Source organism: Acomys russatus, chromosome 28 (genome assembly GCF_903995435.1).
Source record: "Acomys russatus chromosome 28, mAcoRus1.1, whole genome shotgun sequence".
In the NCBI taxonomy this organism is placed as follows: Eukaryota; Metazoa; Chordata; class Mammalia; order Rodentia; family Muridae; genus Acomys; species Acomys russatus.
Genome location: NC_067164.1, coordinates 4,488,584 through 4,516,479, shown reverse-complemented (window position 1 = coordinate 4,516,479; position 27,896 = coordinate 4,488,584). Strand labels below are relative to the sequence as shown.

At 40.8% G+C, this 27,896-nt stretch overlaps 1 protein-coding gene across 1 annotated transcript; it reads right to left on the bottom strand.

The window, feature by feature from the left end:
• On the bottom strand, window positions 1–27,896 carry Exoc1l (exocyst complex component 1 like). Its single transcript, XM_051170453.1, has 3 exons — window positions 27,771–27,896; window positions 12,319–12,449; window positions 1–385 (listed from the first exon to the last, which is right to left on the bottom strand). The coding sequence occupies exons 1-3, from the start codon at window positions 27,889–27,891 to the stop codon at window positions 119–121; spliced, it is 519 nt and encodes a 172-aa protein (XP_051026410.1). The 5' UTR covers window positions 27,892–27,896; the 3' UTR covers window positions 1–118.

The following is a 27,896-nucleotide window of genomic DNA, read 5'->3' as shown; positions in this document are numbered from 1 at the left end:
TTTATTTTACTATAAATAATAGCCATCCATGAAGAGGCAGAACAACCTTTTGACTGTCGGTATTCAGTTGGGGTGCCAGTTTCTTCAGACACTAATGAAGGACTTTGGGGGTACAGCTTCAAAGTGGCAGGGGACACAGGGACAAGCACACGAGATTGAAAGCATAAAAGCATATTCTCATAAGGACCAGGCAGTCCTTATTGTTGGAGGACCAAATGGAGTCATCGTTAATGTAAGTAGAGTCGAAGTTCACAATGTGTAAGTCCTTCTTAAGATACGCATGATTCAGCCTGTTCACCGTCCGAGCGAAGGAGTACTTGGAGGCACAACTGTAGGCCTCCAAGCGGTACACTTTCTTGAAGTGCAGATCAAAAAACGGATTGTCCTAGAAGAGGAAGAGGGAGCTGATTTACTTTTTATTCAAAGACATTTCCTGGATTCCTTTAGTCTTCTGGCTGTGCCTATCCGTCGTAAAGTATCAGTAATCGGAAATATTTCTAAAATCTACAGATCAGCTTTCCAAAGCTAAGAGTGCCAAATAGAAGTACTTCTTAACATCAACAGTACAACTATTGGTTTATCCTAGCCTCCAATTCCAGCAGGCATTCCCTGGGAACCCTGCAGAGAAGCACAGAGGCTAATTGCCGCTCTTCACCTTTCCTCCCATTCTTCTAGCCCTATCCCTGAGTCTTATCCTCAGCTCTGCAGCAGTCTACTTGCTGAAGCCTCCCTTCCACCTTCAGTGGCTCACACAGGTCGTTCATACACACCCCGTTGCTTTATCGCAGCCGCCAACTACAGCAGACCTTCCTTGGGAACGTGCAGGCCACTCAGGCCAGAACAGCAAGTAGTCTAACTACAGATCTCCATCACTCCCTCCTCTCCTCCAAATCCAATCCCCCAGTCTCAAACCATCTCTATAGAAGCGCACAGGTCACCAGGCTATTAATCACATACAGGCTTTCCGGGCAGAAAACAGGTTATATGTCTCTCCCTTTGTGGAGATATCCCTGCACATTTACCTCTCCTGGCTCCTCTAGTGCTTCTCTGTGAGCACAAGGACCTACATGCCTCCTACAGAGCACCTTGCTTTCCTCCCTCTTGTGGACACCCCCAACCCTCCCTAGTCCATTCTTTTCTAGATGTCAACTTTCAATACCTAGGAAGACATTTTACCTGGAAACCCCAATGGCCACACCCATTAGGATCCCAGAAGAGCCTTCTACTAGGCAACACACTACCACTGTGCTCTCCTGAGAACCAGAGAGGTCAACAGCAACCAAAGAACATACTAGACAAAGACAAGTCCAGATTTCAGCACCTAGATTACAGTCTTCCTAAACTCAGATGCCTAGATGCCAGCATAAAAACCCAATCATCTAGGACACTGTATCCCACTAGAGGCCAGCAAGCCTGTAACAGCAAGCCCTGAGCATTTACAACATAGCTGAAGCACAAGAAAAAGACCCTAAGAGAGCAATTATGAATAGGCTAGAAGTCCTTAAAGAGGAAATGAATAATCCCTTAAAGAAATATATGAAAACACAAACAGTGGAAGAAAATGAACAGCAGTTCAGGACCTGAAAATGGAAATAATTAATAAAGAAAACCCAAACTGAGGAAATCTGAAAGTAAAAAATTTAGGCACTCGAACCTTAGAGGCAAGCCTCACCAATAGAATACAAGAGATTGAAAAAAGAAGCCCAGGTATTGAAGACATGATAGAAGAAATGGATACCTCAGTCAAAAAAAAAAAAAAAAAAAAAAAAAAGTTAAATTAAAAAACAAAACAAAACAAAACAAAAAACTCCTGCACAAAACATTCAGAAAATCTTGGACACTATGAAAAGACCAAACCTAAGAATAATAGGAATAAAGGAAGGGAAAGAAACAGTTCAAAGGCACAGGAAATATTTTCAACAAATTCATAGAAGAAAAATTTCCTAACCTAAAGAAGATGCCTATCAAGGCACAAGAGGCATGCAGAATACCAAATAGGTTGGACCAGAAAAGAAATTCCCTTCAGCACATAATAATCAAAACACTAAACATACAGAATAAAGAACGACTATTAAAAGCTGAAAGGGAAGCTAGGTGGTGGTGGCGCACACCTTTGATCCCAGCACTCAGGGAGGCAGAGGCAGGCAGATCTCTCTGAGTTTGAAGCAAGCCTAGTCTACAAAGCAAGTCCAGGACATCCAGGGCTACACAGAGAAACCTTGTCTTAAAAAACAAAAACAAAACAAACAAACAAACAAGAAACAAGGGAAAAAGACCAAGTAACTATGCACGCAGGCCTATTATAATTACATCTGACTTTTCGACGCAGACCTCCATCCCCTAGTAAAATGAAAGTACTCCACTCTTGCCAATAGAAATGCTGGAGCTGACTGATACTATAGTCCCAATAGACCTTACAGGTATTTATAAAACATTTTACCCAAATACAAAAGAATATACCTTCTCAGTGTCGTATGGAGCGTTCTCTAAAACTGACCACATACTTGGACACCAAACACGTCTCAACAGATAGGAGAAAATTGAAGTAACACCCTCCATTCTGTCTGACCACCACAGAACGGAACTGGATATCAACAACAACAGAAACAACAGGAAGCCTACAACTCATGGAAACTGAATGACTCTCTATTGAATGAAAATCATCAAGACAGAAACTAAGGAAAATATTAAAGAATTTTTAGAATTAAATGAACGTGAATATACATAATATACCCAAACATAGGGTACACAATGAAAGTGGTGCTAAGAGGAAAGTTCATAGTACAAAGTGCCTACATTAAAAAAAAAAAAAAAAAAAAAAAAGGAGAAATCTCATACTAGCAACTTTATAGTGCACATGAAAACTCCAGAACAAAATGAAGAAATTACACCCAAGAGGAGTAGGTGACAAGAAATAATCTCAGGATTGAAATCAATAAAATAGAAACAAAACAAACAAATTAACAAGAAGAATCAATAAAACAAAGAGTTGGTTCTTTGAGAAAAATCAGTAAAATTGGCAAGCCATTATCCAAACTAACTAAAAGATACAGAGAGAAGACACAAATTTAAGACTTATAAATGAAAAGGAGGACATAACCACTGATTCTTTGGAAATCCAGAAATTCATAAGAGCATACTTTAAAAACCTGTACTCGGATAAGCTGGCTAATCTAAAGGGGATAATTTTCTCAATGCATACCACTTACCAAAGTTAAGTCAAGACCAGATAACCAAGTTAAAGAGACTTATAACTCCTAGTGAGTAGTCATTAAAAGTCCCCCAAGCAAGAAAAAAATTCCCAGGGCTAGATGGTTTTAGTGCAAAATTTACCAGACTTTCAAAGAGAGAAGGCCTTTGACAAAATCCAACAGTTCTTTATCATGAATGCCCTGGACAGATTAGGGATTAAAGGGACATACTGTAACATAATAAAGACAAAACAGCAAGCCCACAGCTAACATCAAAATAAATGGAGAGAAACTCAAACCAATTGCAGTAAAACCAGGAACAAGACAAGGCTGTCCACTCCCTCCATGCCTATTCAGTATAGTTCTAGCTAGAGCAATAAGCCAACTGAAGGAGATCAAAGAGATACAAATTGAAAAGGAGGAAGCCAAAGTATCTTTATTTGCAGATAATATGATAGTATATACAAGTGACACTAAAAAACTCACCAGGAAACTTCCACAGCTAATAAACACTTTCAGCAAAATAGCAGGATACAAAGTTAACTCACAAAAATCACCAGGCTTCCTATATAAAAATGACAAATGGACTGAGAATGAAATCAGAGAAACAATACCTTTCACAGTAGCCTCAAATAATATAAAATCCTTGAGTCTAACACAGCAAGTGAAAGACTTGTATGATTTAAAAAAAACACCTTTAAGACTTTAAAGGAAGATATTGAAAAAGATACCAGGAGATAGAAAGATCTTCCCTGCTCATGGATCAGTAGAATTAATATTGTAAAAATGGCCATCCTACCAAGAGCAATCTACAGAGTTGATGTAATCCACATAGTTCTTCACAGATCTTGAAAAGACAATCTTCAGTTTCGTATGGGAACACAACAGAACCCAGGATGGCTAAGATAGTACTGAATAATAAAAGAACTGCTGGAGGTATCCCTATCCCTGACCTCAAATTGTACAACAGAGCTATAGTAATAAAAACAGCATGGTATTGGCATAAGAACAGCCACATTGTTCAATGGATTGGAATTGAAGACCCAGACATAAATCTACACCTGATTTTTAAAAAAGCAAGCCAGAAGTACATATCAGAAAAAAAAAAAATACAGCACCTTTAAGAAACTGTGCTGGTCAAACTGGACAGCTACATGTAGAAGAATCCAAACAGACTTGTATTTAGCACCTTGCACAAAACGCAACTCAAAATGGGTCAAAAACTTTAACTTAAAATAAATACACTGAACCTGATAGAATAGAAAGTAGGGAATAGCCTTGAACTCGTAGGCACTGGAGATGCCTTTCTGAACAGAACGCTTAGCATGGGCACCAAGACCAACAATTAATAAATGTGACCTTATGAGACTGAAAATCTTCTGCACTGCAAAGGGCACTCTCGTTTGGACAAAGTACCAGCCTCCAGAATGGGAAAGCATTTTTACCAACTATACATCAAAAGAAGGCTAATATATAAAAAAATACAAAGAATTAAAATTACTAGATATCAAGAAAACATAACCCCAAACAAATAACTCTTAAAAAATGGAGTACAGAGCTAAACAGAGAATTGTCAAGAGCAAAAATTCAAATGGCTGAGAAACACTTAAAGAAAAGATCAATATCCTTAGTCATCTGGGAAATGCAAATCAAAACTACCTTGAGATTTCACCTTATACTTGTCAGAATGACTAAGATCAATAATGCAAGTGACAGCTCATGCTGGCAAGCAAGTGGAGCAAAGGGAACACTCATCCACTGCTGCTGGGAGTGCAAACTTGTACCAATACCATGGAGATCAGCACGGTTGATCCTCAGGATGATGGAATGGACCTATGCCAGTATCCAGCAATGCCATTCTTGAATGTACACCCACACAATGCTTCATTCTACCCACAGAGACACTTGCTCAACTGTGATCATTGCTGCTCTACTCATAACAGCCAGGAAATGGAAACAACATAGATGTCTTAAACAGAAGAAGGATAAAGAAAATGTGGTACATTTAGACAGTGAAGTCTTACTCAGCTATTAAAAATCATAAAATTTGCAGATAAATGGATGAATAAATTCCCAAATGAAATAAAATTTGCAGATAAATGGATGACCCAGAAAGACAGATACGGTATGTACTCACTTATATGTGGACGTTAGCTATTAAGTCAGTGATAACCAAGCTACAATGCATAGAACCACAGAGGTTGGGTAAAGAGTAAGAGAAAAGGGGTGGGGGTGGGGGTGACAGATCTTCCTAGGAAAAGGAAATAAAGGCAATTAAGGATGCAGTGGGCAGAGAATGGAATGGGAGGATCAAGTGGAGAAGAGGAAGGAAGACGGGGACAAGGGAGCTAATACAAGGAGAGACAGCTAAAATTAAAGGCCACTTGAAGGGTAGATTGGATACCACTTATAGTAGACACTTCCAATCTAAAATGTATACATGTATGAAGTATATCTAAATGAAATCACCAGATAATAGGAGACGGAGTCTCAACTAGCCATCTCGTATAATCAAACGAAGCTTCCAGTACTGGGTTGAGTTACATCTCATTGAGTTGTTGGCCAAAGGGGTCCCATGGGAATCCTCAAACAACCCAGGCTGTTGCCAAAACTATAAGTTGCTCTCCACACACTGAAAGCAAGGCTCCACTGCCGAAAACAACACTTACACAACACATTGAATACAGAGAAGTTGAGTTGGTGCCTTTGCCCCTATGTTCTAGTGTCCTTGAGTTAAGAAGGTACTCTGTAGGCTACTAAAGGAGAAAATGGAAACACTAACTGAGCCACAAACTCTTTGATATACAATCGTGTCCTACTTGCAAGATATGCTAATGCAATGGTGGCACAAAGTCTGTGGGAGTAACCGACCAATATCTGACTTGACTTCAGGCCCACTGCATAAGGTGAAACCCATACCTGACAGTGCTTGAGTGACCAAGAATCTGAGACTAGATAGCCTGAGGTAAAACCAAAATCTACTGTTAAAAACAAGCTAACTAGCTAACTAAACCAACCAACCAACCAACCAAAACCAAAAAACCAAACCTAGCAATAAATAACTGCTAATGATATTCTCAGGCACCAGTGTCCTCATCAATCCTTCCCCTCGGGGCTCAGGCAGAGAGGAGGTGGGAAAAAATGTAAGAGCCAGAGAGGACAGAAGACAGCAAGAAACAAGTCCCTCTAGATCAACAGGATGAGCTTACAGAGACTGAGGCTGCATACACAGGGCCTGCATGGGTCAGCAGCAGGTGGGGTCCTAGAGCTGGAAGGAGACTCTCCCACAGATAACTGCTTGCTGATGAAAATTGGTTTTCCCCAAGGGAGTCTCACTAGGGAAACAAACTACTCTTAAGGGTAGGCTGCATGCCCAGCAGTGGCTGCCCAAGAAAAAATTAGCTCAGTGGCAACTTTGGAGGGTTCTTGTCTCATATTATGTCAGGGCTCTTTCTTTTAAATAATAATAATAATAATAATAATAATTATTATTATTATTATTATTGTTATTATTATTATTATATTTGCTCTTTTTACCCTACAGGTTTTTTTTTTTTTTTTTTTTTTGGTTTTTCGAGACAGGGTTTCTCTGTGTAGTAGCCTTGGCCATCCTGGACTCACTTTGTAGACCAGGCTGGCCTCGAACTCACAGCGATCCGCCTGCCTCTACCCTACAGGTTCTTTGTGTGTAGATTATTGCTTCCAGTTTAGTGTTTCTTTATAGGGTTCCTGAACATGCAAACAAGTGAATCTCTTTTTTTCTTGTGTCTACTCTTGGGCTCTTTTCCTTCTGTTTGTTTATTTTGACCAATTCTGATGTTTTATTTTATTTTATTTTATTTTATCTCATTTATTACTATCCCATAGAGGCCTGTTTGTTTTCTAGTGAGAGAAAGAAAGGTAGGAAGTCTGGGTGGGAGGGGAGGAGAAGAGAGAGGGGAAACTGTAATCAGGATATATTATATGAGAAAGGAATCTATTTTTAATAAAAGGAAAAGAAAAAGTAAACAGTACCAAAGCCTTTGGAACATCCATGTCTCTTCAGTTGTACATATAATCATATAATATGTTGGTATCAAGTTTCCCGGTACATTTTAGAGTGTGGGAAAGGATGGAAGAAGAGACTCAACCCACTTGCAGACTTCTGGAGGAAGTAATAGCTTTCTCTCTGTTTTAAGGGATTCTATGGCTCTGTGATTAAGTGGGTCCTTTGTGCTATTTTGGAGGCAAATTGGGACACACAGGATGGCTAACTTACCCTTTGACATCGTACTGTTTACCAACTTGATAACTTTGAAGGTAACAATGTGGAATAAGCTTTGGCAGAGTAGAGAGAGCCATAAAGTCTTTTGACCAATATGGACAAAAACCCAACACTGACACAGCTCTTGCTGCTTCTAGTCATCTCTTTTGTTATGTGTATAGACAATGACAAGCCCCGCTGTTATTAATGGGAAAGACAATGCTTTAAAGCAGTGTTCAAAATGCATTTCTATTTACAAAATACATCGTCTGCCCGGCTTCTAACTAGCCTGGAGAGCAAAGAGTTTAAATTATCTGCTTCTGTGTTCCCAGTGTTTGCCTATGGCAGCTAAGTTCTCAGCAAATGTGTGCTGGGCTGATGTGAACTATATCTTTGAAAAGAGGGATGGAGGTAACCATTGCCCTAAATAACAAAGAAATTGAGAGGGTCCAAAACCCACAAGAGCACTGCTGACCATTTAAGATCCTGTTACAACAATGACAAATTATTTGTCTGAGCTGACCCTCCCCTTTGACCATCATTTTAGATAGGGTTGCCATGACATTTTCCTGAGATCAGCTATATAAGCTGCTAGTATAAAGCTTAATAATGGAAGATCTTTTTGTCAGATTTGCTCAGTCTTTGCTACTTGGTGTTAAAATATTTCCTTAGTTTATACAGTCAATATTTTAAAAACAAAACAAAACCCAAGCCCTAGTCACTAGAGGCTGGAGAGATGGCTCATTGGGTAAGTTCTTGCCTACTCAGCATGAGTACCTTAGTTCAAATCCCCATCACTCATGTTAGAAGCTAGGCATGACACCATGCACCTGTAACCCCAATACTGTGGAGGAATGGGGATAGGTGGGTTCCAAAGGCTCAGTAGCCAGGGATTTCTGGGAATATTCTGGCTAGTCTAGCCTAAAATGATAAGTCCTTGGTTTGTTGAGAGACTTGCCTCAAAGAAAAGCAGGGAGCAGCTAGGCAGTGGTGGCATATACCTTCAATTAATTCCAGCACTCAGGAAGCAGAAGCAGGCGGATCTCTGATGTCACAGTCAGCCTGGTCTACATAGCCAGTTCTGTGACAGCCATGGCTACATACGGAAACCCTGTCTCAAACAGACAAAACAAAACAAAACAAGACAAAAAATAATGGGAGCAATTAAGGAAGACACTTGAAGGTGGCCCCTGGCTTCACACACATGTGCAAGCACATTTATACACAATACCTGCCCACATGCGCCTTCCTAAACACACAACAATTATTTTTTTCTCTCTCTCTATCTTTTGTAATTTTAATTGAAGCACTGCTAATCACTGTTTTTTTTTTTTTTTTTCTTTTACTTTTAAAGCACCAAATTTTAATCTCTAAGTCAATTTGGGGGTGAGGGGGAGAAACACTCCAGAACTTCTCTCCAGAAGAAAACAGTGATGTTCATTCCTCCACATGTCCACATTAAAGATCTACTGAAACCAAAACTAAACCCCAAATCTTATACAGAGGAAAAAGATGCTAAAATCACATTCTAGGGGGTCAGTGCGTTCGCAGTCTTTGTTAGGCTAATTGTCCTTCAGCTGACTTTTATAAATGAACAACACCCTAGCTCATCAAAATATACATTTTCCCATTGGTTTTTTTTTTAATTAAAAATAATTAATTAAAAACGAAAATCACTGGAGGTATTCATGGACAGTTGCCTAACTCATTTGATGGCATATATGGCATAGTTGGGGGAACATAGGAGCACATGCCTATCCTCGTAGCACCTGGGAGGCTGGTGCCTGACAATAGCCATGATTTTGAGGCCAGTACCAGACACAGAATGACCTCAGGATAGCAAGACTGTTTACAAAGCAAAAATAAATGATGTGCAGGGGTGCCAAGGTTTCACGTGCTCTGCATGTCACACCTCACAACTGTTTCCTAGCTGCCATTACTGCAGTTGAAGGACAATCACAGAGAATCTCAACCAAAGAAAATCACAATGATTGTGCCTTGAGGTGGTTTTCTCTCCCAACACTTGCCCCTTATCATGGTGGGAAAATCTTTCATGTCTTTGAAATACTTAGGAAAGGTTGAAATTTCCTCTAGCCTAATAATTGAAGGCTGAGCAAGTGTATTCATAAAACACAGTCTCTTCTTCCCTCTTTCCTTTCTTTGCATTCTTTTTTTCTTCTAAATTCTAGAGCTGAGGCGAGAACTCATGGATTTGTAGTTTTCAAAGAGGTGACATTCAGGTGACCCATGTAAAGCCCAGGCAGAGCCCAGGACAAGGACTGAGGCCCCAGTCAGCTCAAGCCACATTTCGCTCCAGCACCCTCTCCTGTTACACACCAATCACTCTTCAAATCTCAAATTATTTCTTTTTCTGCTTTACAAATTGAATTTAATTCCAGTTCTTTCCATGTATAGTTGACAACTGGCTTGAAATTGCACTACTTATCACTTTACATTGCCATTGTTTTTTTTTTAAAAAAATCACAATTTGTACATACTCCTGAGGATTCACCCCCAAGATAAAGAGGTAGGCATTCCCAGGGTAGCCAGGAAGAGATTCTTAAGAATACAACTATTTGGGTCCTATAGTGTTTTTTCAAGCAATTTAGTATTTTAGGTCCTTAAGTGATGAGAGAAGCAGAAATGGTAGATTTTCTTTCTTTCTTTCTTTCTTTCTTTCTTTCTTTCTTTCTTTCTTTCTTTCTTTCTTTCTTTTTCTGGTTCACTATCAACAACCATGATCTTCACATTGAAAAGGGGAGAATCAATCATTTTGCAATGGAATTAGAGGCCAAAAAAAGTAGGGAAAAAATAGAATACAGTTAACCTCTTCAAATAGATCAGACTTGACAGGCTTCATTTGTACGTCCCCAGGCACTGGCCAAACCCAGCAGATAATTATGACTTACGTAATATTTGAGAGTGAGAGGGGAAAGACGAATGGGCTAAAAATGAATGAGGATGGATAACTTCTAATCCCCAGATTGGTAAACATGCTATAGATGTCTCTTAAGAGTCAATGCAATATAAAAATTTGGTACGCACCAAAAAGTATAATGAAGAAAAAAAGTTGTACCACTATCACTCAGGAAAATGTTATTAAAGTTTGTTTCATATATATATGCATATACATATATGTATACTTTCGTATAAAATATAAGGTTTAACATTTTGTATTGGGTGAAAACTAATCGAACTTAGACACGCCATGCTTAATCATTTTCTAAGTCTTCCACATTTAGGTAAAATATGTTTTCAGGACATTTTTGAGTGCCCAGGACACGAAACAATGATATACCCCAATTCTTTGGCTAAGAGTCTTGTCAAATACACTCAAGAGTGGGATTTCTCGGTGACCACAAAGATAATAACAGAGTATGTTAATGGTGTAGAAAATGATAAAGTTTAGACAATGGCAACATCAAATGCTTATGAGTGTCTCAATACTCACTTTTTCCTCAGAGCCTAGCAGGTTCTGATGGTCTATACATCCCCAATAAATGACTGAAGAATGAAGGAGTATATGAATTCTTGCATATTAAACAACTGATCTAAAGAACACAAATTAATAAACTCACAAGTAGTCTAGATCTGCCACTTAATAGTTGTGTGACCTAGGACCAGTTAATTAGTCTCTTAAATATATTATTTTCTTCCTCTATTGAATTGTAGCAGTAATAGAATTTAATCCATGGGGCTTAAAATGAGGTAAAATTTATGTGTCATATAAATATAGTTGTACATTGTGTATTACATATTATATTATGGTTAGCTTGGTTCCTGTCCCTCTTGTTTACTATGTGTAAGATGGCAGCTGGTGACAAACCCAACATCAGCAGCAGTGATAATCATCTATTCTGTAGAGGTTAGTCCTTGGTCCTACCTCTTGGTCTTAAAGGTTGATTTGCTTAACTCTGGATCACAACATAGTGATGCCAAAACATCAAGGTATGAAAGCACTCAGTATGTCAGGCTATAGGACGAGCTAAGAATATGCTATTATTTGATGATAACAAATGACTTTAAGTTATATAATTCACTCAACCATAACACCACAGATATTTATTGAGCCATCTATTAGGCAGAAGGCTATAATAAAGAATGAAGCATTGGTCCCAGAATGTTAGGACTTTTCTATCCAAAGGGGAGCTGGGTAGCCCATCAACCATGTGTTTGGATTCATAATGAATGAGTTACGGAGATTGGCAGTTGTGAGTAGGATTTACTCAATGAGAAATCTGGGAGTGGGTAAGAGATGAGGGTGACTGGGCATTCTCAGGTTAAACAGTAAGCAGTTAAGCACTGCAGACATGCAAAGGTCAATGGTGAAGGGTGACCTTTCCATCAACAGAAGAGTTCAAGAGCAGACTGAGAAAATTACTGACTGAGTGAGGAGACTGGGACAGCCTCTTTGTCCCCTTTCAACTCTAAGTCTGTAGATTTCCAAGGCAATCCTTCTGGAAGGTGAAGTGGGCTTGCTGACTGTGCATTTGTTGTCAGATGAAAGGACTCCCCAAAACAACAAAACAAAACAAAAAACAACTCAGCAAATTGGGTTCTAGATAGTGTCATCGGAAATGTCATCTGTTTGAGAAGGTTGCGTTTAAAGGTGCATGATTGACTGGTAGGTTGTGTTTAACCTGTCGAGAAAATCTTAGGAAAGATGCTTTTGAATTTAATAGATAAACTTCAGATTCCAACTCATAAAAGCAAATCATAAAAGCCAGTATAGATCATCCCAGGAAATTAATCCATACCACTTAAGAACAACATAATGTCATCTTAACACTTCGTATATGCCAAAAATCTATAAAGTAGGAAATCGAACGCACCGATCTCCAGTGTATTGATCCCACACTGCCTTTATAAAATGGTAACACTTACCGTATCTGCTTCCTTTCCATCAATCATCCGCAGATCACTCAGAGACCACTTTTTTGTTACTTCGTACTTTTCATCTAGACCTACCCTGTAGTGCTTCACTATGATTATTTTTACTTCCTTAGTTTTGGTCACTGCAAGACAGAAAAAAAATACTCAGTTTATACAGACATATACTTTATCAATTCTCTAAGCCACATTTTAGAATTTATTCATCTCCCTTTTACTTAATGACCTCGTACCCAAATATAAGTACGCTCCTAGTATGAGTCCTGGTGTAACTGAACTTTTGCCAACATGCCCCCATATTAACTTCATTTTGTGACACTTGCCTGTTAGAGCACTGAGCAATGCACTTTGAACTCCGAGCTTTGTGGGGAAGGGTGTCCAGTTTGGGCCAGAAAATTATAGGCTGAGCAGACCACCAGGGACAAAATGTTCACCAGAGCTAGTTAGACTTTTAGTTGATGACTAAATAGTGAGGAAATAGGGTACAAATGGCAAAGAGCTCTGCTCGTACAGCAATTCAGCACTGAAGTGTGACCAGAGAGAATGGTGACACTTCTTTCGTAACCTGCCATGAAACTTTACACGTGGACGTGCCTGTGACAGAGCTCCCAGGGGCTTGCTGAGTAATGTTTGAGACTGTCACCTCTCACATGTGTCTCTCTAACTCTAGTGTTCGAAATGTGCCACCAGCACAGATTGTTTTCATATTCTCCTTTGAAAGGCATGGGGGAAATCTTTTCTTAGCTACTGTGAACAAAATGGGATTAATAACTTCCTGGTCCTGAAATCATTTGTCTCTGGTCTCATTGGAATATTAGTTCTTCTCTTAAAACTATCAACGAGTCAATAAGTATTCAGTATATACTGAGTACTTTATAGTTCCTGAGATTATACATGCCACAGGGCAGACAAGTGAGAAATCTGTAGATGCTCAGGATTTTAGTAAGAAGACAGGACTATCCATGGGTCACATCTACTCACATCTTTTCAGATGGTTAATGTCACCTGGAGAGTTGTAAGCTGATTGTCTTCTTAGAGTGAGATTGGAATTTGTTCTGGGAAAAGATTCCCTTTGGTTCTGGAAAATTCCTTTGGCATGCTGCTGTGACTTGAATGCCCCTTCCCTCAAGTTCTCATGCTGGAAACTTCATCTGCATTGGATCAATGTTGGAGGTGAGGCCTTTAAGAGATTAGGCCTTGAGGCCAGATCCCTCATGGAAGGACCAATGCTGCTGTTGCGGGCATGGGGGTGGGTGAGAGGGGCGGGGCAGCTTTTGTGGAAGTGTGTTGCTAATGAAAGGATGTGCAGTCCAATGCCTATATCTCTCTTCCTCTCCTATTTGCACTCACACTCCTTCACCCTTGGCTTTCCACTACAGATGATCCAACAAGAAGGCTCTCACCAGATATGAGCTCTTCAAGATTGGAATCCTTGCCCGCCTCCCATTATGTAGAGCCCCTCCAGAGCTCTAAGAAATACTGTTATAGTTTTTTTTTTAAATAAAATTGTGTTTATTTTTCAGTTTCTTTCTCAGCCTGGCTATCACACAAACAATTGAGACTCTATTATATTATTATTTTTAAGTTTTTATTTATTTAATCAGTTTTTTTTGAGACAAGATTTCTCTGTGTAGTCTTGCCTGTCCTCGACTTGCTTTGTAGACCAGGCTGGCCTCAAACTCACAGAGACCTGCCTGCCTCTGCCTCCCCAAGTGCTGGGATTATAGGCATTTGCCACCATGCCCAAGTCTATTGTATTATTTTACCAAGATTCACAGCACAAGAACTGAGCAGTTATTACTCTATTCTTAACCCTCTAAGGTAATTTGGCTTCCTCCCAGAATACATGCCAGAGATACTTGCTCTTTGTAGCTTTTTCTGTTCCAGCTCCTCTCTCCCCATGTCACTTGGACTTTTCCTGAGACTGAATCCCCTACTTTCTCTTTTGACTCCTCTTCCCCTGGCTGTCAGGAAGTCCAGTCCTATTCTCTCCCCTGCTCAGCAATTGGCTGTAAGCTACTTTACTGGCATACCAGGGGACAGCTGGGGAGCAGTGTCTACACAACATCGAGACCAGAGGTTCTGAGAACAAGGATTGAAAACAGATATGACGGGTACAGGAATCAGCATTTGAATTACTCAGTCGCCTTATACCTATAAATACATCTCTGTTCTTTATAAATTACTAAATCACGAGTAGTTTGTTATAGTAGCACAAACACACTAAGACATGTGACCTTCTAGTTATGTAGATATAAAGTAATTACAATATAACCATAGTCATCAGTGACTGATAGAAACAGACTGTCCAGTTTGGAAATAGATGCTCACTATGTGGGTACTTCTAGGAGAACGACAATATGAGGAAACTGACAATGGAAGCTAAGTTGTACCAGGTAAAAGAAAGAAGGTGGACTGTGTAGGCTGGTTGGTATTAAGATATGGTTGAAACAAAGATTAACTACAGGGTTGGAAAGTTGTTAAAACATTTTAAAAGACTTTGAACTTCAAAAGAGGCAGAAACCACTCTGAAGTTGCAGTGTTTAAGATATATCCTCTGTCCAACCCAAAAGTGATCCGCTGAACTCCGAGTTGACGGCAGAGTGCGCTCAGCCTCCTACAGAAGGGAGTCGGAGCCAGTTGACGATTGCAACATGAGGATGCTATGTCAAGCGTTCTATGCAAGCTCATGCAGTGACACCTGGTCCGTAGTCTTTCTTCCCTGCGTGAGCCAGGGATTAATAAAATGGTGCCCTGTGGAAGAAGTTTTCCAGCAACACAGAACCCATTATGGAAACAAGCGGAGGTGAAGGGCTTGGGAGAGACGATGCTGTCAGTGGGCTCTGCTGTGCGGACGGACATTCGGGAGTCATCCCAGCACCATGCAGGGAGGTTGACATGAGCTAATTAATCCCTAGGGAGTAAACATCGCCCGCTGTTGTTATTAAGGGAGCACAAGAGATCACTCGAGATGGTGCTAAAGGATGTTGGTAGCCTCAGAGGGACAAACAGAAACTGACAAACTGAAGTCAAGTTTCAGGGGAGGCTTTGATGGCACTGGCTTAGGATGCTACAGGGAGGAGACTAAACAACAGTGAGTCCAAATGGGATGCGTGGGACGTGGGCGGACGGCGGGATAACGAGCCTTGATATACCCGGGGAGCGTCTGCTAGGCTCCTCAGAAGCGGCCGAGGTGGATGTGCCATAGCTTTGGAATGATTTGAGATTTGTGTGTGTGGAATGACTTTGTGGATCCAGAAAATCGGGACTTTTTCAGAGGAAGGAGTGATGGCAGAGAAAAGGTGACAGCTAAGAGGCTGGAGGAGAAGGAAGAAGCAAGCCCAACGGCTGCCTTAGGGCCTTGACGATCAGATAAGGGGATAGCTCAGAGTTTGAGGACATCCCTGTGGATTCACGGAGGTAAGATAGAGAGGCACCGGTCCGAGGAAGATCATTGACTCCCGTCCTGAAGGCCGTTTCTCTACAGTGACGGGAGAAGGTGGCTAGCAAGGGACTCTGCACACTAATACAGATTGCATGTACACTGTGTGCTGGCCCCTGGGCCAGGTAAGGTTTTAAAGGCTAGTAGGAAGGGAGGCTGAAGGGTATGATGTGGACCACATATCCTAGGAATTGAGAAGAGATGGCACATCCGGTGTACAGAGGAATTAATTAAGGGGCATGTCTGAGAAGACATCCATTATAGGTCTAAGCTTGGGGCCAATGGAGGCAGAGACCCTGGAATATTCCTGACAGTGTACAGAAGTGGGTGGGTTTCTGCTTTTCTGTATTTCTCTAGCCCCAAAGAAGGTCCAAGCACACGGACTAGATGTTAGGGTTGGAAGGAAGCAAAGACGAGCCCACAGCAGTGTGCTGGAGGGCTGAAGCACAGGCGCTGAAGGTTTTGTAGTTTCCACTAGGGGGCAGTTGTTCCGGCTAGTTACAACAGTGGTTCTCAAACTGTGGGTCGAGACCCCTCTGACAAACCTCTGTCTCCAAAAATATTTGCATTACAATTCATAACAGCAGCAAAATTACAGTTATAAACTAGTAATGAAAATAATCTTATGGTCGGTGTTTTAGTTAGGGTTTCTACTGCTGCAACGAAACCACCGTGACCAAAAAGCAAGTTGGGGAGGAAAGAGCTGATTTAGCCCTACACACCCACATTGTTGCACACCACCAAAGGAAGTCAGGGTAAGAACTCAAACAGGGCAGGAACCTGGAGGCAGGAGCTGATGCAGAGGCCATGGAGGGGTGCTGCTTACTGGCTAGCTTCACATGGCTTACTCAGCCTGCTTTCTTAAAGAACCCAGGACTACCAGCCAAAGGATGTCCCCACCCACCACGGGCTGGGCCCTCCCCCATTGATCACTAATTGAGAAAACACCAGACAGATTTTACGGAGGCATTTCCTCAACTGAGGCTCCTTACTCTCTGATGACTCTATCTCAGGTCAAGTTGACACACAAACCCAGCCAGCACAGTTGGGGTCACCACATGAAGAACTGTATTAAAGGGTCACAGCATTAGGAAGGCTGAGAACCGCTGAGTTAGAAGACACACCTCAGTACTGGGACGCTCGCTGTTACTGCCTCACTAGCAAGAGAGGGGCCGAGAGACAATCGTAGTAAAGAAATCGTAGTAAAGAAATTTGGAGAAATAATTAGACATCATATGAGTTTCAAGGAGCAAGTCCCATGGCATAATCTACGAGTTATGAGAGCCAGCTGAGTGGCTATGGAGCCACTCATTCACTTCATTAAGCTGATAAATATTTAAATGTCCCTTGTGAACCAAGTACAGTGCTAGGAATTGAAAAAAATAATAATGAATTCCCATAAGGTACGATTCCTGTTCTCACTGAGACAGCGGGGAAAGGAAGTTTCAGAAGAAAATATGCGAAGGGTGCAGTGAACAGTGCTATAAACGAGGCCTGAAGAAGGTCGTGGTCGAGGGGCGTGGCCAAGGCAATAAAGGAGGGGCTCGGCTATCTGACTGTAGGAGGAAAGGCTTAGGGAGGGAGGAATCTGAGTTATAAAAGGCAACGGAAGTTACTGGAATAAAAGGGATGAAGGCACTTTTAGCAATGTGTGGGTACAAAGGCGCGAAACACCTGGCACTATCAGTCATGGCAAGTATTTGGTGGTGTTGGCATGAAGCAAGAAGGTGGCCAGGTGGTAGGAAGAAGGTTAGGGAGGAGTTTGTTCCTGAAAAGACTGGAACAGGTTCAGATGTTTAGTTTTTCTGAACATTATGTATGTATGAGGGTGTCACTGAAAGTTTTTAAATAAATGTAGAGGCTGTGGTGTAGAAGAATGCTAATTCAGAACATGGCTGTTCTGGCAAGAGATCACATCCAAAGACCTTCTAGGTCTGTGTGGTCCGGCTGGGAAGAGATAACAGCCAAAGATCTTCTATGTCTGTGTGATCTGGCTGGAATACAAACACACCTTTAATCCAGGAGACAGAGGCAAACAGATCTGAGTTCAAGGCCAGTCTGATACAAAGCAAGTATCGGGTAAAGAAAAGCTTAGATCTAGGCTTGGTAATACAGGCCTTTAATTGCAAACAAAGGTAAAGTTAGTTTGTAGAAGGAAGCACACATGTTTGAAAATGATGTCTCAATTGAGTGGCAGAAAAAGTGACAAATCAGAGAGTGACAGAATAGGATACACCCAACTCTCACAAGTAGAGAAAGGAAAGAGAAGCTACTTAAGAGGCAGTCTTATGGAGAGAGGTTTTACCAGGACAGTGATAGAAAGATGGGTTGCTGAGAAAGAGAGAACTCAGGTGAAGACAGAAGGAGCCAGAAAATGAGAGAAGCCAGATTAGAGCAGATGGCTGAGTTCGTTTGAGGCCAAGCAGAGCAATTCTAGGCTGAGAGAGAAGCCATATTAAAGATGTCAGCTGGGAGAAGAGTTTGAGCCAGAACAGCTGAGTTGAATCAGCCAGCCCAGAGCTCAGAAAGAACAAAAAAGGGTGAGCTTATTCAGCAGTAAGTTTCAGAGGCTGAAAACATTCTAGGCCTAGGTTAGATTGTATGGAGGCTAGAAGCGTTCAGGACCAGGCCTAGGTTAGCAGACGGAGGCAGTGAGCCTCCAAGACAACAACTGAGCCAGGAGAATAAAAGTTACTTTTACACTGTGGTTTAAAGTTTAGAACACTTCTTGAACCAGGAAAAGATTCTTTAGACTTTATTTGGAAGATATATCCAGACACACACACACACACACACACACACACACACACACACACACACACACATATATATCTGCAGCTAGGTAAATATTAAATATATTTACTCATGACATCTTACATTCTGCATAGTTATCTTATTTTTGTCAGTTACATACACATGTGCAATGTATGTCTTATGCCCCTTCTACTCCTGCTGTATGTGTGTCTATGTGTGTGTGTGTGTGTGTGTGTGTGTGTGCGTGTGTGCACGTGTGTGGTGTGTGTGTGAGCGTGTGTGTTTGTGTATGTGTGTACGTGTGTGTGTATGTGCGTGTGTGTGTGTGTGTGTTGCAGGTAGCCATAGTTGTGGAATGCTTGTGAAGGCAAAAGCCATGTCCCATTCAGAAGCCTGTATCCCCATCCACTAGCTCTTACAGTCTTTCCTCCTGTTCTTCCTGTTGTTTCCCTGTCCTTGGAAGGCGTGTACCCACGTCCTCTTTAGGGCTACACAGTCAACAGTCATGTATCCTCAGCATGTAGAACACTTTTGATAACGTTAAAATGTTCTTTTGGGAAGTTCCATAAAGGATGGGTTGGTGGTAGAGAAAGAAAAGAGATGTTAAGAAAGTAAGCCATAGCAGCCCAGTGTTTGTACAATAGTGGTCATTTATCCCTAAGTACTAGACTCAGAAAACATAAGGGCCTGTCTAAAAGTTTAGCTTCAGTACAATGGTGCAGTGCGGAAAGAGAACAGCCTCCTTCGTCGGAGGTTCCAAGGGTTCTCCTCAGCCAGGAGCCAACTGGAGTCTGCCGAGGCTGGAGTTGACCCAATCCCCAATATCCACCCGCGAGCTCTGCTGCCAGCGGGAATTAAGTGGCCATCTCCACATTAATGCAGTGGCAAAATGGAAACTTATCACATTGTCTTAAACCCAAATGTGTTTATAAAGTGTAAACGCTAGAGCGTTAGGGCGTTGTTTTCTCTTCCTTAGAGGATCTGTTTTGTAACTGTGGTTTAGGGAGTGATATCTGCAATCTCGGGAGGGGCGGGGAGGGGGCAGGAGAGGGGGCAACATGGGACAACTTCAGAAGCAACCAGTTCTGGGCTTAAAATTTTATTCTGTTTTTTTTTTTTTTTTTTTCCTTCCAGGTCTTATATTTTAGTAGATATTCACAAAATCCCAGTCTTTGTAGCCATCACTGTTTTAATTTTAATGTAAGATTTGTCATTAATACATTCTTCCACCACCTTTAAAGAGCTACCAGTATTTAGGAAGCTAATGGAACAAGAATTGGCCAATTGATTTAAAATAATTAGAATTGAGGAAATGTGAGACTCACTATTAAGTCGCACAGAAATGCATTAAATAAATAGATGTGTTTTTTGTGTTATAATCCAGTGTTATGTAATGGCTTTCATCATTTATATTAAATAATAGGAGAAGTTATCATGAAATATTTTTAAAGCCTCAGTGAAATGCCATGCTGTATCAGTGATACCTTGTGGTTGCTGGGAAGGCTATAGTTGATTTCAGCAAAAACATATTTTTATCTAGAAATATCTTTATAAAATCCATTTCAGGCTACACTGCGAGTCCTTAAAATATTAAGATGATTGGCCTTAAGCAAGTTAGGGCTTGGGTCTTGGTGACCTTATAGAAATACAAGACATGTAGAAGAGAAAAAAGCTGATTCTATAGGAACAGAAGTGCCAAAGGAACAAAAAAAGCCACCCAATGAGGTTTATGCCAGGCTTGTTTCATCAGCTTCCCTGCTAGAATATTCTCAGTGCACCTGCTGAAAGCAATATGGCAGAACATGTAAGCATGAACGGGCTCAGCTCTCCAGCCTCAGTCTGTCGTCTCCTGTGGGTGAACTTGGGCAATGGCGATTTGACTTTCTCCTCTATAAGAAGTGACAAATGAGGTACCATGTGTGACATCTTGAAGTGTCTGCACACACATGCTCAGAGGTGCAGTTATTCTTACCAGTCTGAAGCGGCAGCGGCAAAGTGGGGTCAGAATTAGAACGGCTAATTCTAATGAGTCTAGTCACAAGGTTAGCCTGTAACCTGAGGCTAATACCTAACTTCTTGTGCCCACGTTTTCCTCATCTACAAAAGGTCTCATCCACATGAAGATGACAGGGAACAACACACGAAAATGGCATTCAGTGAACTCATGCCTGACCCTGAGTAGGCTTACCTCACAGCTCTCCCTTCTAGGTCATCAACAGAGCTAACGATTAAGTGGTTTTTCTTCTATAAAACTTTAGAGTTTCTAAGCATGCTACAAACGATGTGGCTTGGACCACATTTATATCTCCACAGTGCTAAATTAAACACTGGGAAGATCTGCCTCAGGTAACTCACCGATGAGGATACATTTTGTGTTGTTGATTTTATTATTTGTTTAGTGTTTTTATGTGTACAGTGTATACACAGTTATGCATGTGGTGTCTGTGTGTGTGTGTGTGAACCTCAGATGCCATCCCTCAGGACACCATCTACCCAGTTTTTTGAGATAGAGTGTCTCACTGGCCTGAAACTCAGATTCAGGGATTGACTTGCCTCTGCCGCCTAAATGCTGGAAGTAAAGGACTGTGCCAGGCTTTTAATACAGGTTCTGAGGGTTGAACTCAGGTCCTGATGCTTGTACAGCTAGCTCCTTAGCCTGCTTCTTGAGTTTAGTGATAAAGACAATACATCAGGTTGCACAGCCAAGTCCTTTATCAACAAAAATGACATCACAAGTGCAAGGTAACAAGAGGACCCAGAAGAGCTCACTGCTTTCGGTATTGTGCATTCTGATTTAGAAAGTCAGAATACTTTTAAAAAATATTTCCCTATAGAGACAGTGATAATCCACTAATGTACTGTGTGTATGTGTGTGAGAGAGAGATAGAGGGGGGCGGAAGAGAGAGAGGGAGAGAGAGAGAGAGAGAGGGAGAGAGAGAGAGAGAGAGAGAGAGAGAGAGAAAGGAAGAGGAAGAGGAGGAGGAAAGAGAGATTTTACTTTGATAGCTAGATTTCATATATGCCAATTTTGATTGTAATCAAGTTATGTGACAACTTTGTGTTTTGTGCAATTTTAGTAAGCTATATATTTGTTTCATAAATCAACTCTGTATTAATTCCCCATTTTAACAGTAGATAATGAAAAGGCAGCCCAAGGATAATTTCTTCAAGTGTGTTCTCTTTGGGAACACAGATTTCTATACTTTTGCAGAATCAAGTGTGTTCATAGCTATATTATTGAATGAAAGCAAATATGCATACTGGCTGTGTTCTGTTCTGTGTTCAAGATGTATATAGTTTGGGTAAATCATGGCCCAAGTGTTGTTGTATTGTCAGGATGATAATATTTTTATGTATAAGAAAACTTTTCAAAAATAGTATCCCATACTTTTATTCTCACAAATAATTACCAGTGAGCAGGACTCTTCTCAAGTTAGTGTTGAAAAGTTGAAGCTCTTTGGTGGAATTGGAACTTTTAAACACTCTTTGGATTTGGGCTCTCTGGGAAGTCGTGAATTTACCCATGGAGGCTCTGAAGGGAGTCGTGGGAAGTGCTTCTCCATAGCTTCCTTTGCATGCTATCCTGTTTAATCCTCCTTTATAAGCGATGTGACTAAATAAATCTTTTCTTTGGGTCACAGAGAAAGAAGTTCTGGTTTGTATAAAAATCTAATGAGTAGAAAAATTCTGTTCAGTTGAGCATGACGACTCACGCCTTTAATCCCAGCATGTGGGAGGCTGTTTGAGGCCAGCTTGGTCTACAGAGTGAGTTCCAGAACAGTCGGGGCTACATATAGAAACCCTGTCAAAGAAAGAAAGAAAGAAAGAAAGAAGGAAAGAAAGAAAGAAAGCGAGCCAGAGAGAGTGAGGGAGGAAAGGAGGGAAGGAAGGAAGGATATAAAAAAGAAAAGAAAAACTGTGGTCACTGTCTTCATAACTCTGACAAGTGTCACTTATTTTCAAATTAATACTTATGAGTATGTACATTTTAGACTAGGATCAATCAGCATGAAGGAAAGCATGCAGGTGTTTTTTTTCTCTTTGAGATTGGGTCATCTCACTTAAAATTATACATTCTAAGTCCATCTAAGTAAGCACAGCTGTAAATGTGGATAGAGCATAACATTTAGAAAAGAGACTACGAAAAGGTAACATGAGGTCACGAGGAAGGACACAATGCAGGCAAAAAGACACCTGAGACATGAAAGAGGAAATGAAGCTAAATGTTTTTCTAGTTTCAACTCTGCATGTTTTTCTATTCTTTTCTTTCTTTCTTTCTTTCTTTCTTTCTTTCTTCCTTCCTTCCTTCCTTCCTTCCTTCCTTCCTTCCTTTCTACGTCATTCTTTCCTTCCTTCTTTCTTTTTTGGTGGTGGATAAGTGCATAAAATTTAATTGACAGTGAAAATGTAAAACCCCAAGTGAAGTTCCATGGCTTTCCAACAGTCATTCTGACTATACCGAAGTTCACTGAGATGCCCAGCATTTCGCAGTGGCAGCAGGCATCACTGAGATGCACAGAGTTTCACAGTGGCAGCAGGCATCACTGAGATGCACAGAGGAGTTTCACAGTGGCAGCAGGCATCACTGAGATGCACAGAGGAGTTTCACAGTGGCAGCAGGCATCACTGAGATGCACAGAGTTTCACAGTGGCAGGAGGCATCACTGAGATGCACAGAGTTTCACAGTGGCAGGAGGCATCACTGAGATGCACAGAGTTTCACAGTGGCAGGAGGCATCACTGAGATGCACAGAGTTTCACAGTGACAGCAGGCATCACTGAGATGCACAGAGTTTCACAGTGGCAGGAGGCATCACTGAGATGCACAGAGGAGTTTCACAGTGGCAGCAGGCACTGATCCTACACAGGTTCAAGCTAGATGAGGTCCCAGCATTGAGAGGGGAAGTAGACACGCATACAGCCCCTAATCAAGAAGCTATTTGCAATCGATTCCTACTGATGAAGGGAAACCCAGTTTTCTCACTGTATATCAATTATGCCCAGAGCAGGCCCAGGGATAGTTAGCCAAGCTAAAATGAATTCAGTGGTAGTTTTGTGTACTTTCCCTGTTTTTGCTTTGCTACTTTTTGTTTTATTTGTCTTTAGTTTATTTGTTTTGATATTTTCTTATCTCTTTTGTTTTAATGAGTGAGAAAGGGGAGGGAGAGAGAGAGAGAGAGCAAGGAGAAAGAACATAGAGTTGACTGGATAAGGGGGTGGAGAGGATTTGGGAAGGGTTGGGGTAGGGGAAAACATCATCAACATACATTGTATGGTGAACAATTTTTATTAAAAAAAAAAAAGAAATGTGAAAAAAATCTGGCCACAAAACCTTTGATTCACAAATTGTTCTGCCTACAAGATGTGCAGGGATAAAGATGGAACAAAAATTGAGGGAATGGCCAACCAATGACTGGCCCAACATGAGACTCATGCCATGAGAGAGAGCCCACCCCTGACGCTATTAGTGATTTTCTGCTATACTTGCAGACAGGAGCCTAACATAACTGTCATCTGAGAGGTTTAACCCAGAAACTGATGGAAACAGATGCAGAGACCCAGAGCCAAACACTAGGTGGAGTTTGGGGAATTTTATGGAAGAGGGGGAAGGATGAATTGAAGGAGCCAGAGAGGTCAAGGACACCACAAGAAAACATACAGAACCAATGAACCCAGACTCATATGGACTCATAGAGACTGAACTGCCAACCAGAGGGCATGCATGGGCCTTCTACACATATAACAGATGAGCAGCTTGGCCCTCATGTGGGACCCTTAACTGCAGGAGCAGGGGCTGCCTGTGACTCCGTTGCCTGTCTTTGGATCCCTTTCCCCTAAATGGGCTGCCTTGTCTAGCCTCAAGAGAAGATGTGCCTAGTCCTACTGCCACCTGATATGCCAAGGCAGGTTAATATCCATGGGAGACCTCCCTTTTCTGAGAAGAGGAAATGGAGAAGGAGAAGTGAGTGGAAGGGTCTAGAAAAAGAAAGGAAGGGAAATACATGATCAGGATATAAAATAAATAAATCAATTAATTAATTAATAAAAATGTATAGCACTGGAACTAGCCAAGAGTTTGTTTGAGTGGCCACATTAATTTAGCTGCATAGTGTTTCTATTTTTAAGGTCATAACAATAAAGTGATTTTTATTGAAAGTTGTCTTCTTAAAAGTATAAGAACACTCTATACTCATATATTCTATGTATTGAATATGTATATGATTTAAAAGGTAACAGAGTATACCTATTTTTGCTATATATTTGTTACTATGAATATATATTTATGACTAGTATATATGTATTGACATTAAATATTTTCTATATATATTAGAACTCTAAGCTATCTCTTTTAAGGTTGTACTTTTATTTGCTTAGAATATAAGCTATCATTAATAAAAATTAAGGAGGAAGGATAATAGAGGAGCACTTCATAGATGTTTAAATTTTTATGAGTTTTTTGAGAATGACAGACAATGTTTTGATCATATTTACTTCCTCCCAACTCTTCCCAGATTCATCCATCCACCTCCCCTACACACTCACCGTTGTGCTGCCCCAATGTTTTTAAGCGATGAAGTCTAATCTGTGCTTCCCATATAATCTTGGATGTAAGGCCAATCCACTGGAGCCTGGTGGACCCGCCACAAGCCACACCCTTAAAGAGAACTGACGCCCCCGCCCCCCCCAGCAGCCTTCAGTTGCCCATAGCTCCTCAGTTAGGGATTCGTGGCCACGTCCCCTGTCCATGGTGGGATATTTGTCTAGCTTGAGCGTGTGCAGGTCTTGTGTATGCTGTCACAACCACTGTGAGTTCACATGTACACCTGTTTTTACTTCTATTTCAGAGATGGCAGCAATGAGCCCATAAGTGATAATTACTTGTCCCCAGTGTCACAGCCGATAGGCAACAAAGCAGGACCAGATTTCACAGTAAGACGTGCTGTCAAGAATTCCCAGGTTTTAGTTTTAGCTAATGCTGCAACACAGGTTTTCACACCCTTCTCATTACACCTGTGACTTATCCTTTCCTCACACCTGCAGGCAACAGAGAGCCCCCCCCCCCCCTTCACCAGGAGATACTGCTTTTAATTGCCAGGAGGAGTGATGTTTTAAGTGGGGATAAACCAGTTCCAGAGAGAAGTCACCATGAAAAGCCTGAGATTCAAAGGATGTAGGTTTCCGGGAATGCCCCATGTACTTTGTAGCCAACTACTGGGAGGGACACTGAGTTTCTGATGTCTTATTTTGATATCAGTCATTGAATCATTAAGATTGACTAGAAAACATTCCTCGCTGCAAAAGATGGCTCCTACTCATGTAAGAAGGGAGCTCAACCATGTTTACATATAGTCCCTTTAACCAGGAAATGCATGGTGGGACCAAGAGGTCGCACGTGTAAGAACCCCTGGGTTAAAGAGCATGAGGAGCAATCATGTGACTCTACTCCCTGGGGACACACAGTGCTCAAAGTATGGAGTCACCTGCTTCAACAAATGCCCAATGGCTTGCTTGCTTCATGTCAACGATGGCCACACTCTTAGGACTGTCAAGCGTCATCTAAACTGCTGTTTGGTTGAAATGGTGTTGGAGTGGTCGTTTTAAAAAAGTGTTACACTTTGGGAAAGTGTTCCCAGACTGACGGACATGGCAAGTATGGCTAAAGTGAGAGAACTAGCAAGGCTTAGCGAGTTAACTTTATGTGGAATATCATGAAATAATTTCTTCCTCATCTCTGAGAAAAGCTTGATTTCCTTAGTACAGGTCAGAATCACTGAATACTTTCCAAATGTTTAATTGCAGAATATATATTTAATTATATAATTACTGAAGAGAGACAGTAAGATTTGTTTGGCAAATTAGATCAATAACACACAGTGGCTATTTTATTTCTAAAACTTTTCTTTTAAAATACTGCCAATGCTACCTAATGAGAAGTTACTTTCACAAAGCAGGCATCATAAAAGGTAAAAAATTTTACATCTTATATTAGAAGAGGCATCTTCTTTAGCATAATGGGTAAAATACTTTTGATTTGGTGATTTGGTAGGCCTCAATGTGGTCCATTAAGTAATTTTAATTTACCTATTTACATAATTTATTTTTATAAACTGATCAAGTCTCTTCTATTTGTTGATGTGCCAAATCCCCATACTTCAAATGTGTAGTAACATAAGCTTGGACATTAGTAGGTAATGCTACTTTTATTGCTGGATACATAACTTCTACATTTATTAGAAACTGTAACCTTTTAAACTTTTTTTTTTTTTTTTTTTTAGAACTTTCTTTAAAGATGCTTGGCTCCCTCTTGATACATCTAGAAAGCTTTTCTAAGCCAGTTATCTGGGGGATGCAGATGATGAACTGTCTGAAAATGAGTGTTTGCCTTTTTAGGAACACCTCAGCCTCAATCACTTAGAGTTTCCGAGCTCTTTTTTTCCCAAGCCCCTAACGAGTACTGAGAAGCATGGGACAGTGAAAAGGAAGGCTGCATATCAAACTGAATAATGACAACAACATTTCTTTCTAAATTCATAAAAAGGTTGGAAAATCATAATTAATGCAAAAGTTGGTACATGGATAATTTTCATGTATTTTAAAAACAGGAAGGAACTATTTAATTTACTAAATACTGTACACATCAGATCTCTAGGGATTGTCCCCTAATCTGTAAAGTTCTGTCTTCATGAACTAATTCTACTTTTAAAGTATTGGTACTGTGGTTTTTTTTTTTTTCTGCAAGAGAATCTTTTAAAAGAGAATGTCTTCCTTTAAAATAAACTATCGGAAGTCTTAATAAGTCCTCGGGGGGGGGGAAAAAAAACTAAACCAAGGTTGTGCTTCTGTTCCAGGAGAGAAAGTCACCGGCGATGGCCATATAACTTGTTTCTGCAAGACATTTAATCACATTCTAAATGCTGTTGAATTTTTCAAAGTAAGCTTTTATATAAAAAAAAAATTGTAGGCTGTGAAGCAAATCAGATAAAGATTGGAGGAAAAAAAAACGACTAAACCAAGAGAAGTACAGACCCAGTTTCACTTCTGAACTATTCATGTTGTCTAACACGTTTTTGGTTCGCTTCGGCGCTTTAAAATGTCTGTAGAATATAGATTCCTTTACTTAGCTAATTAAACTCTCAAGAAGATCTGTGCATGCCTGGGCTGCGTAGGAACGCAGACGCGAGTCCCCTCTACCCCATAGACACCTTTGAGCTCGTTGCTTTTTGAAATGATATCAGAAAGCTCTGCTTACCTGACACACAGAGGTAATACCTGTCCTGGACTGAGAACTCAATCTCAATAAACTCGCAGAGATTATGTGCCAGCGGCTTAAACAGTTTTTTCTCCAAGTCTTCCTTCACCAGCGAAGACATCTCGG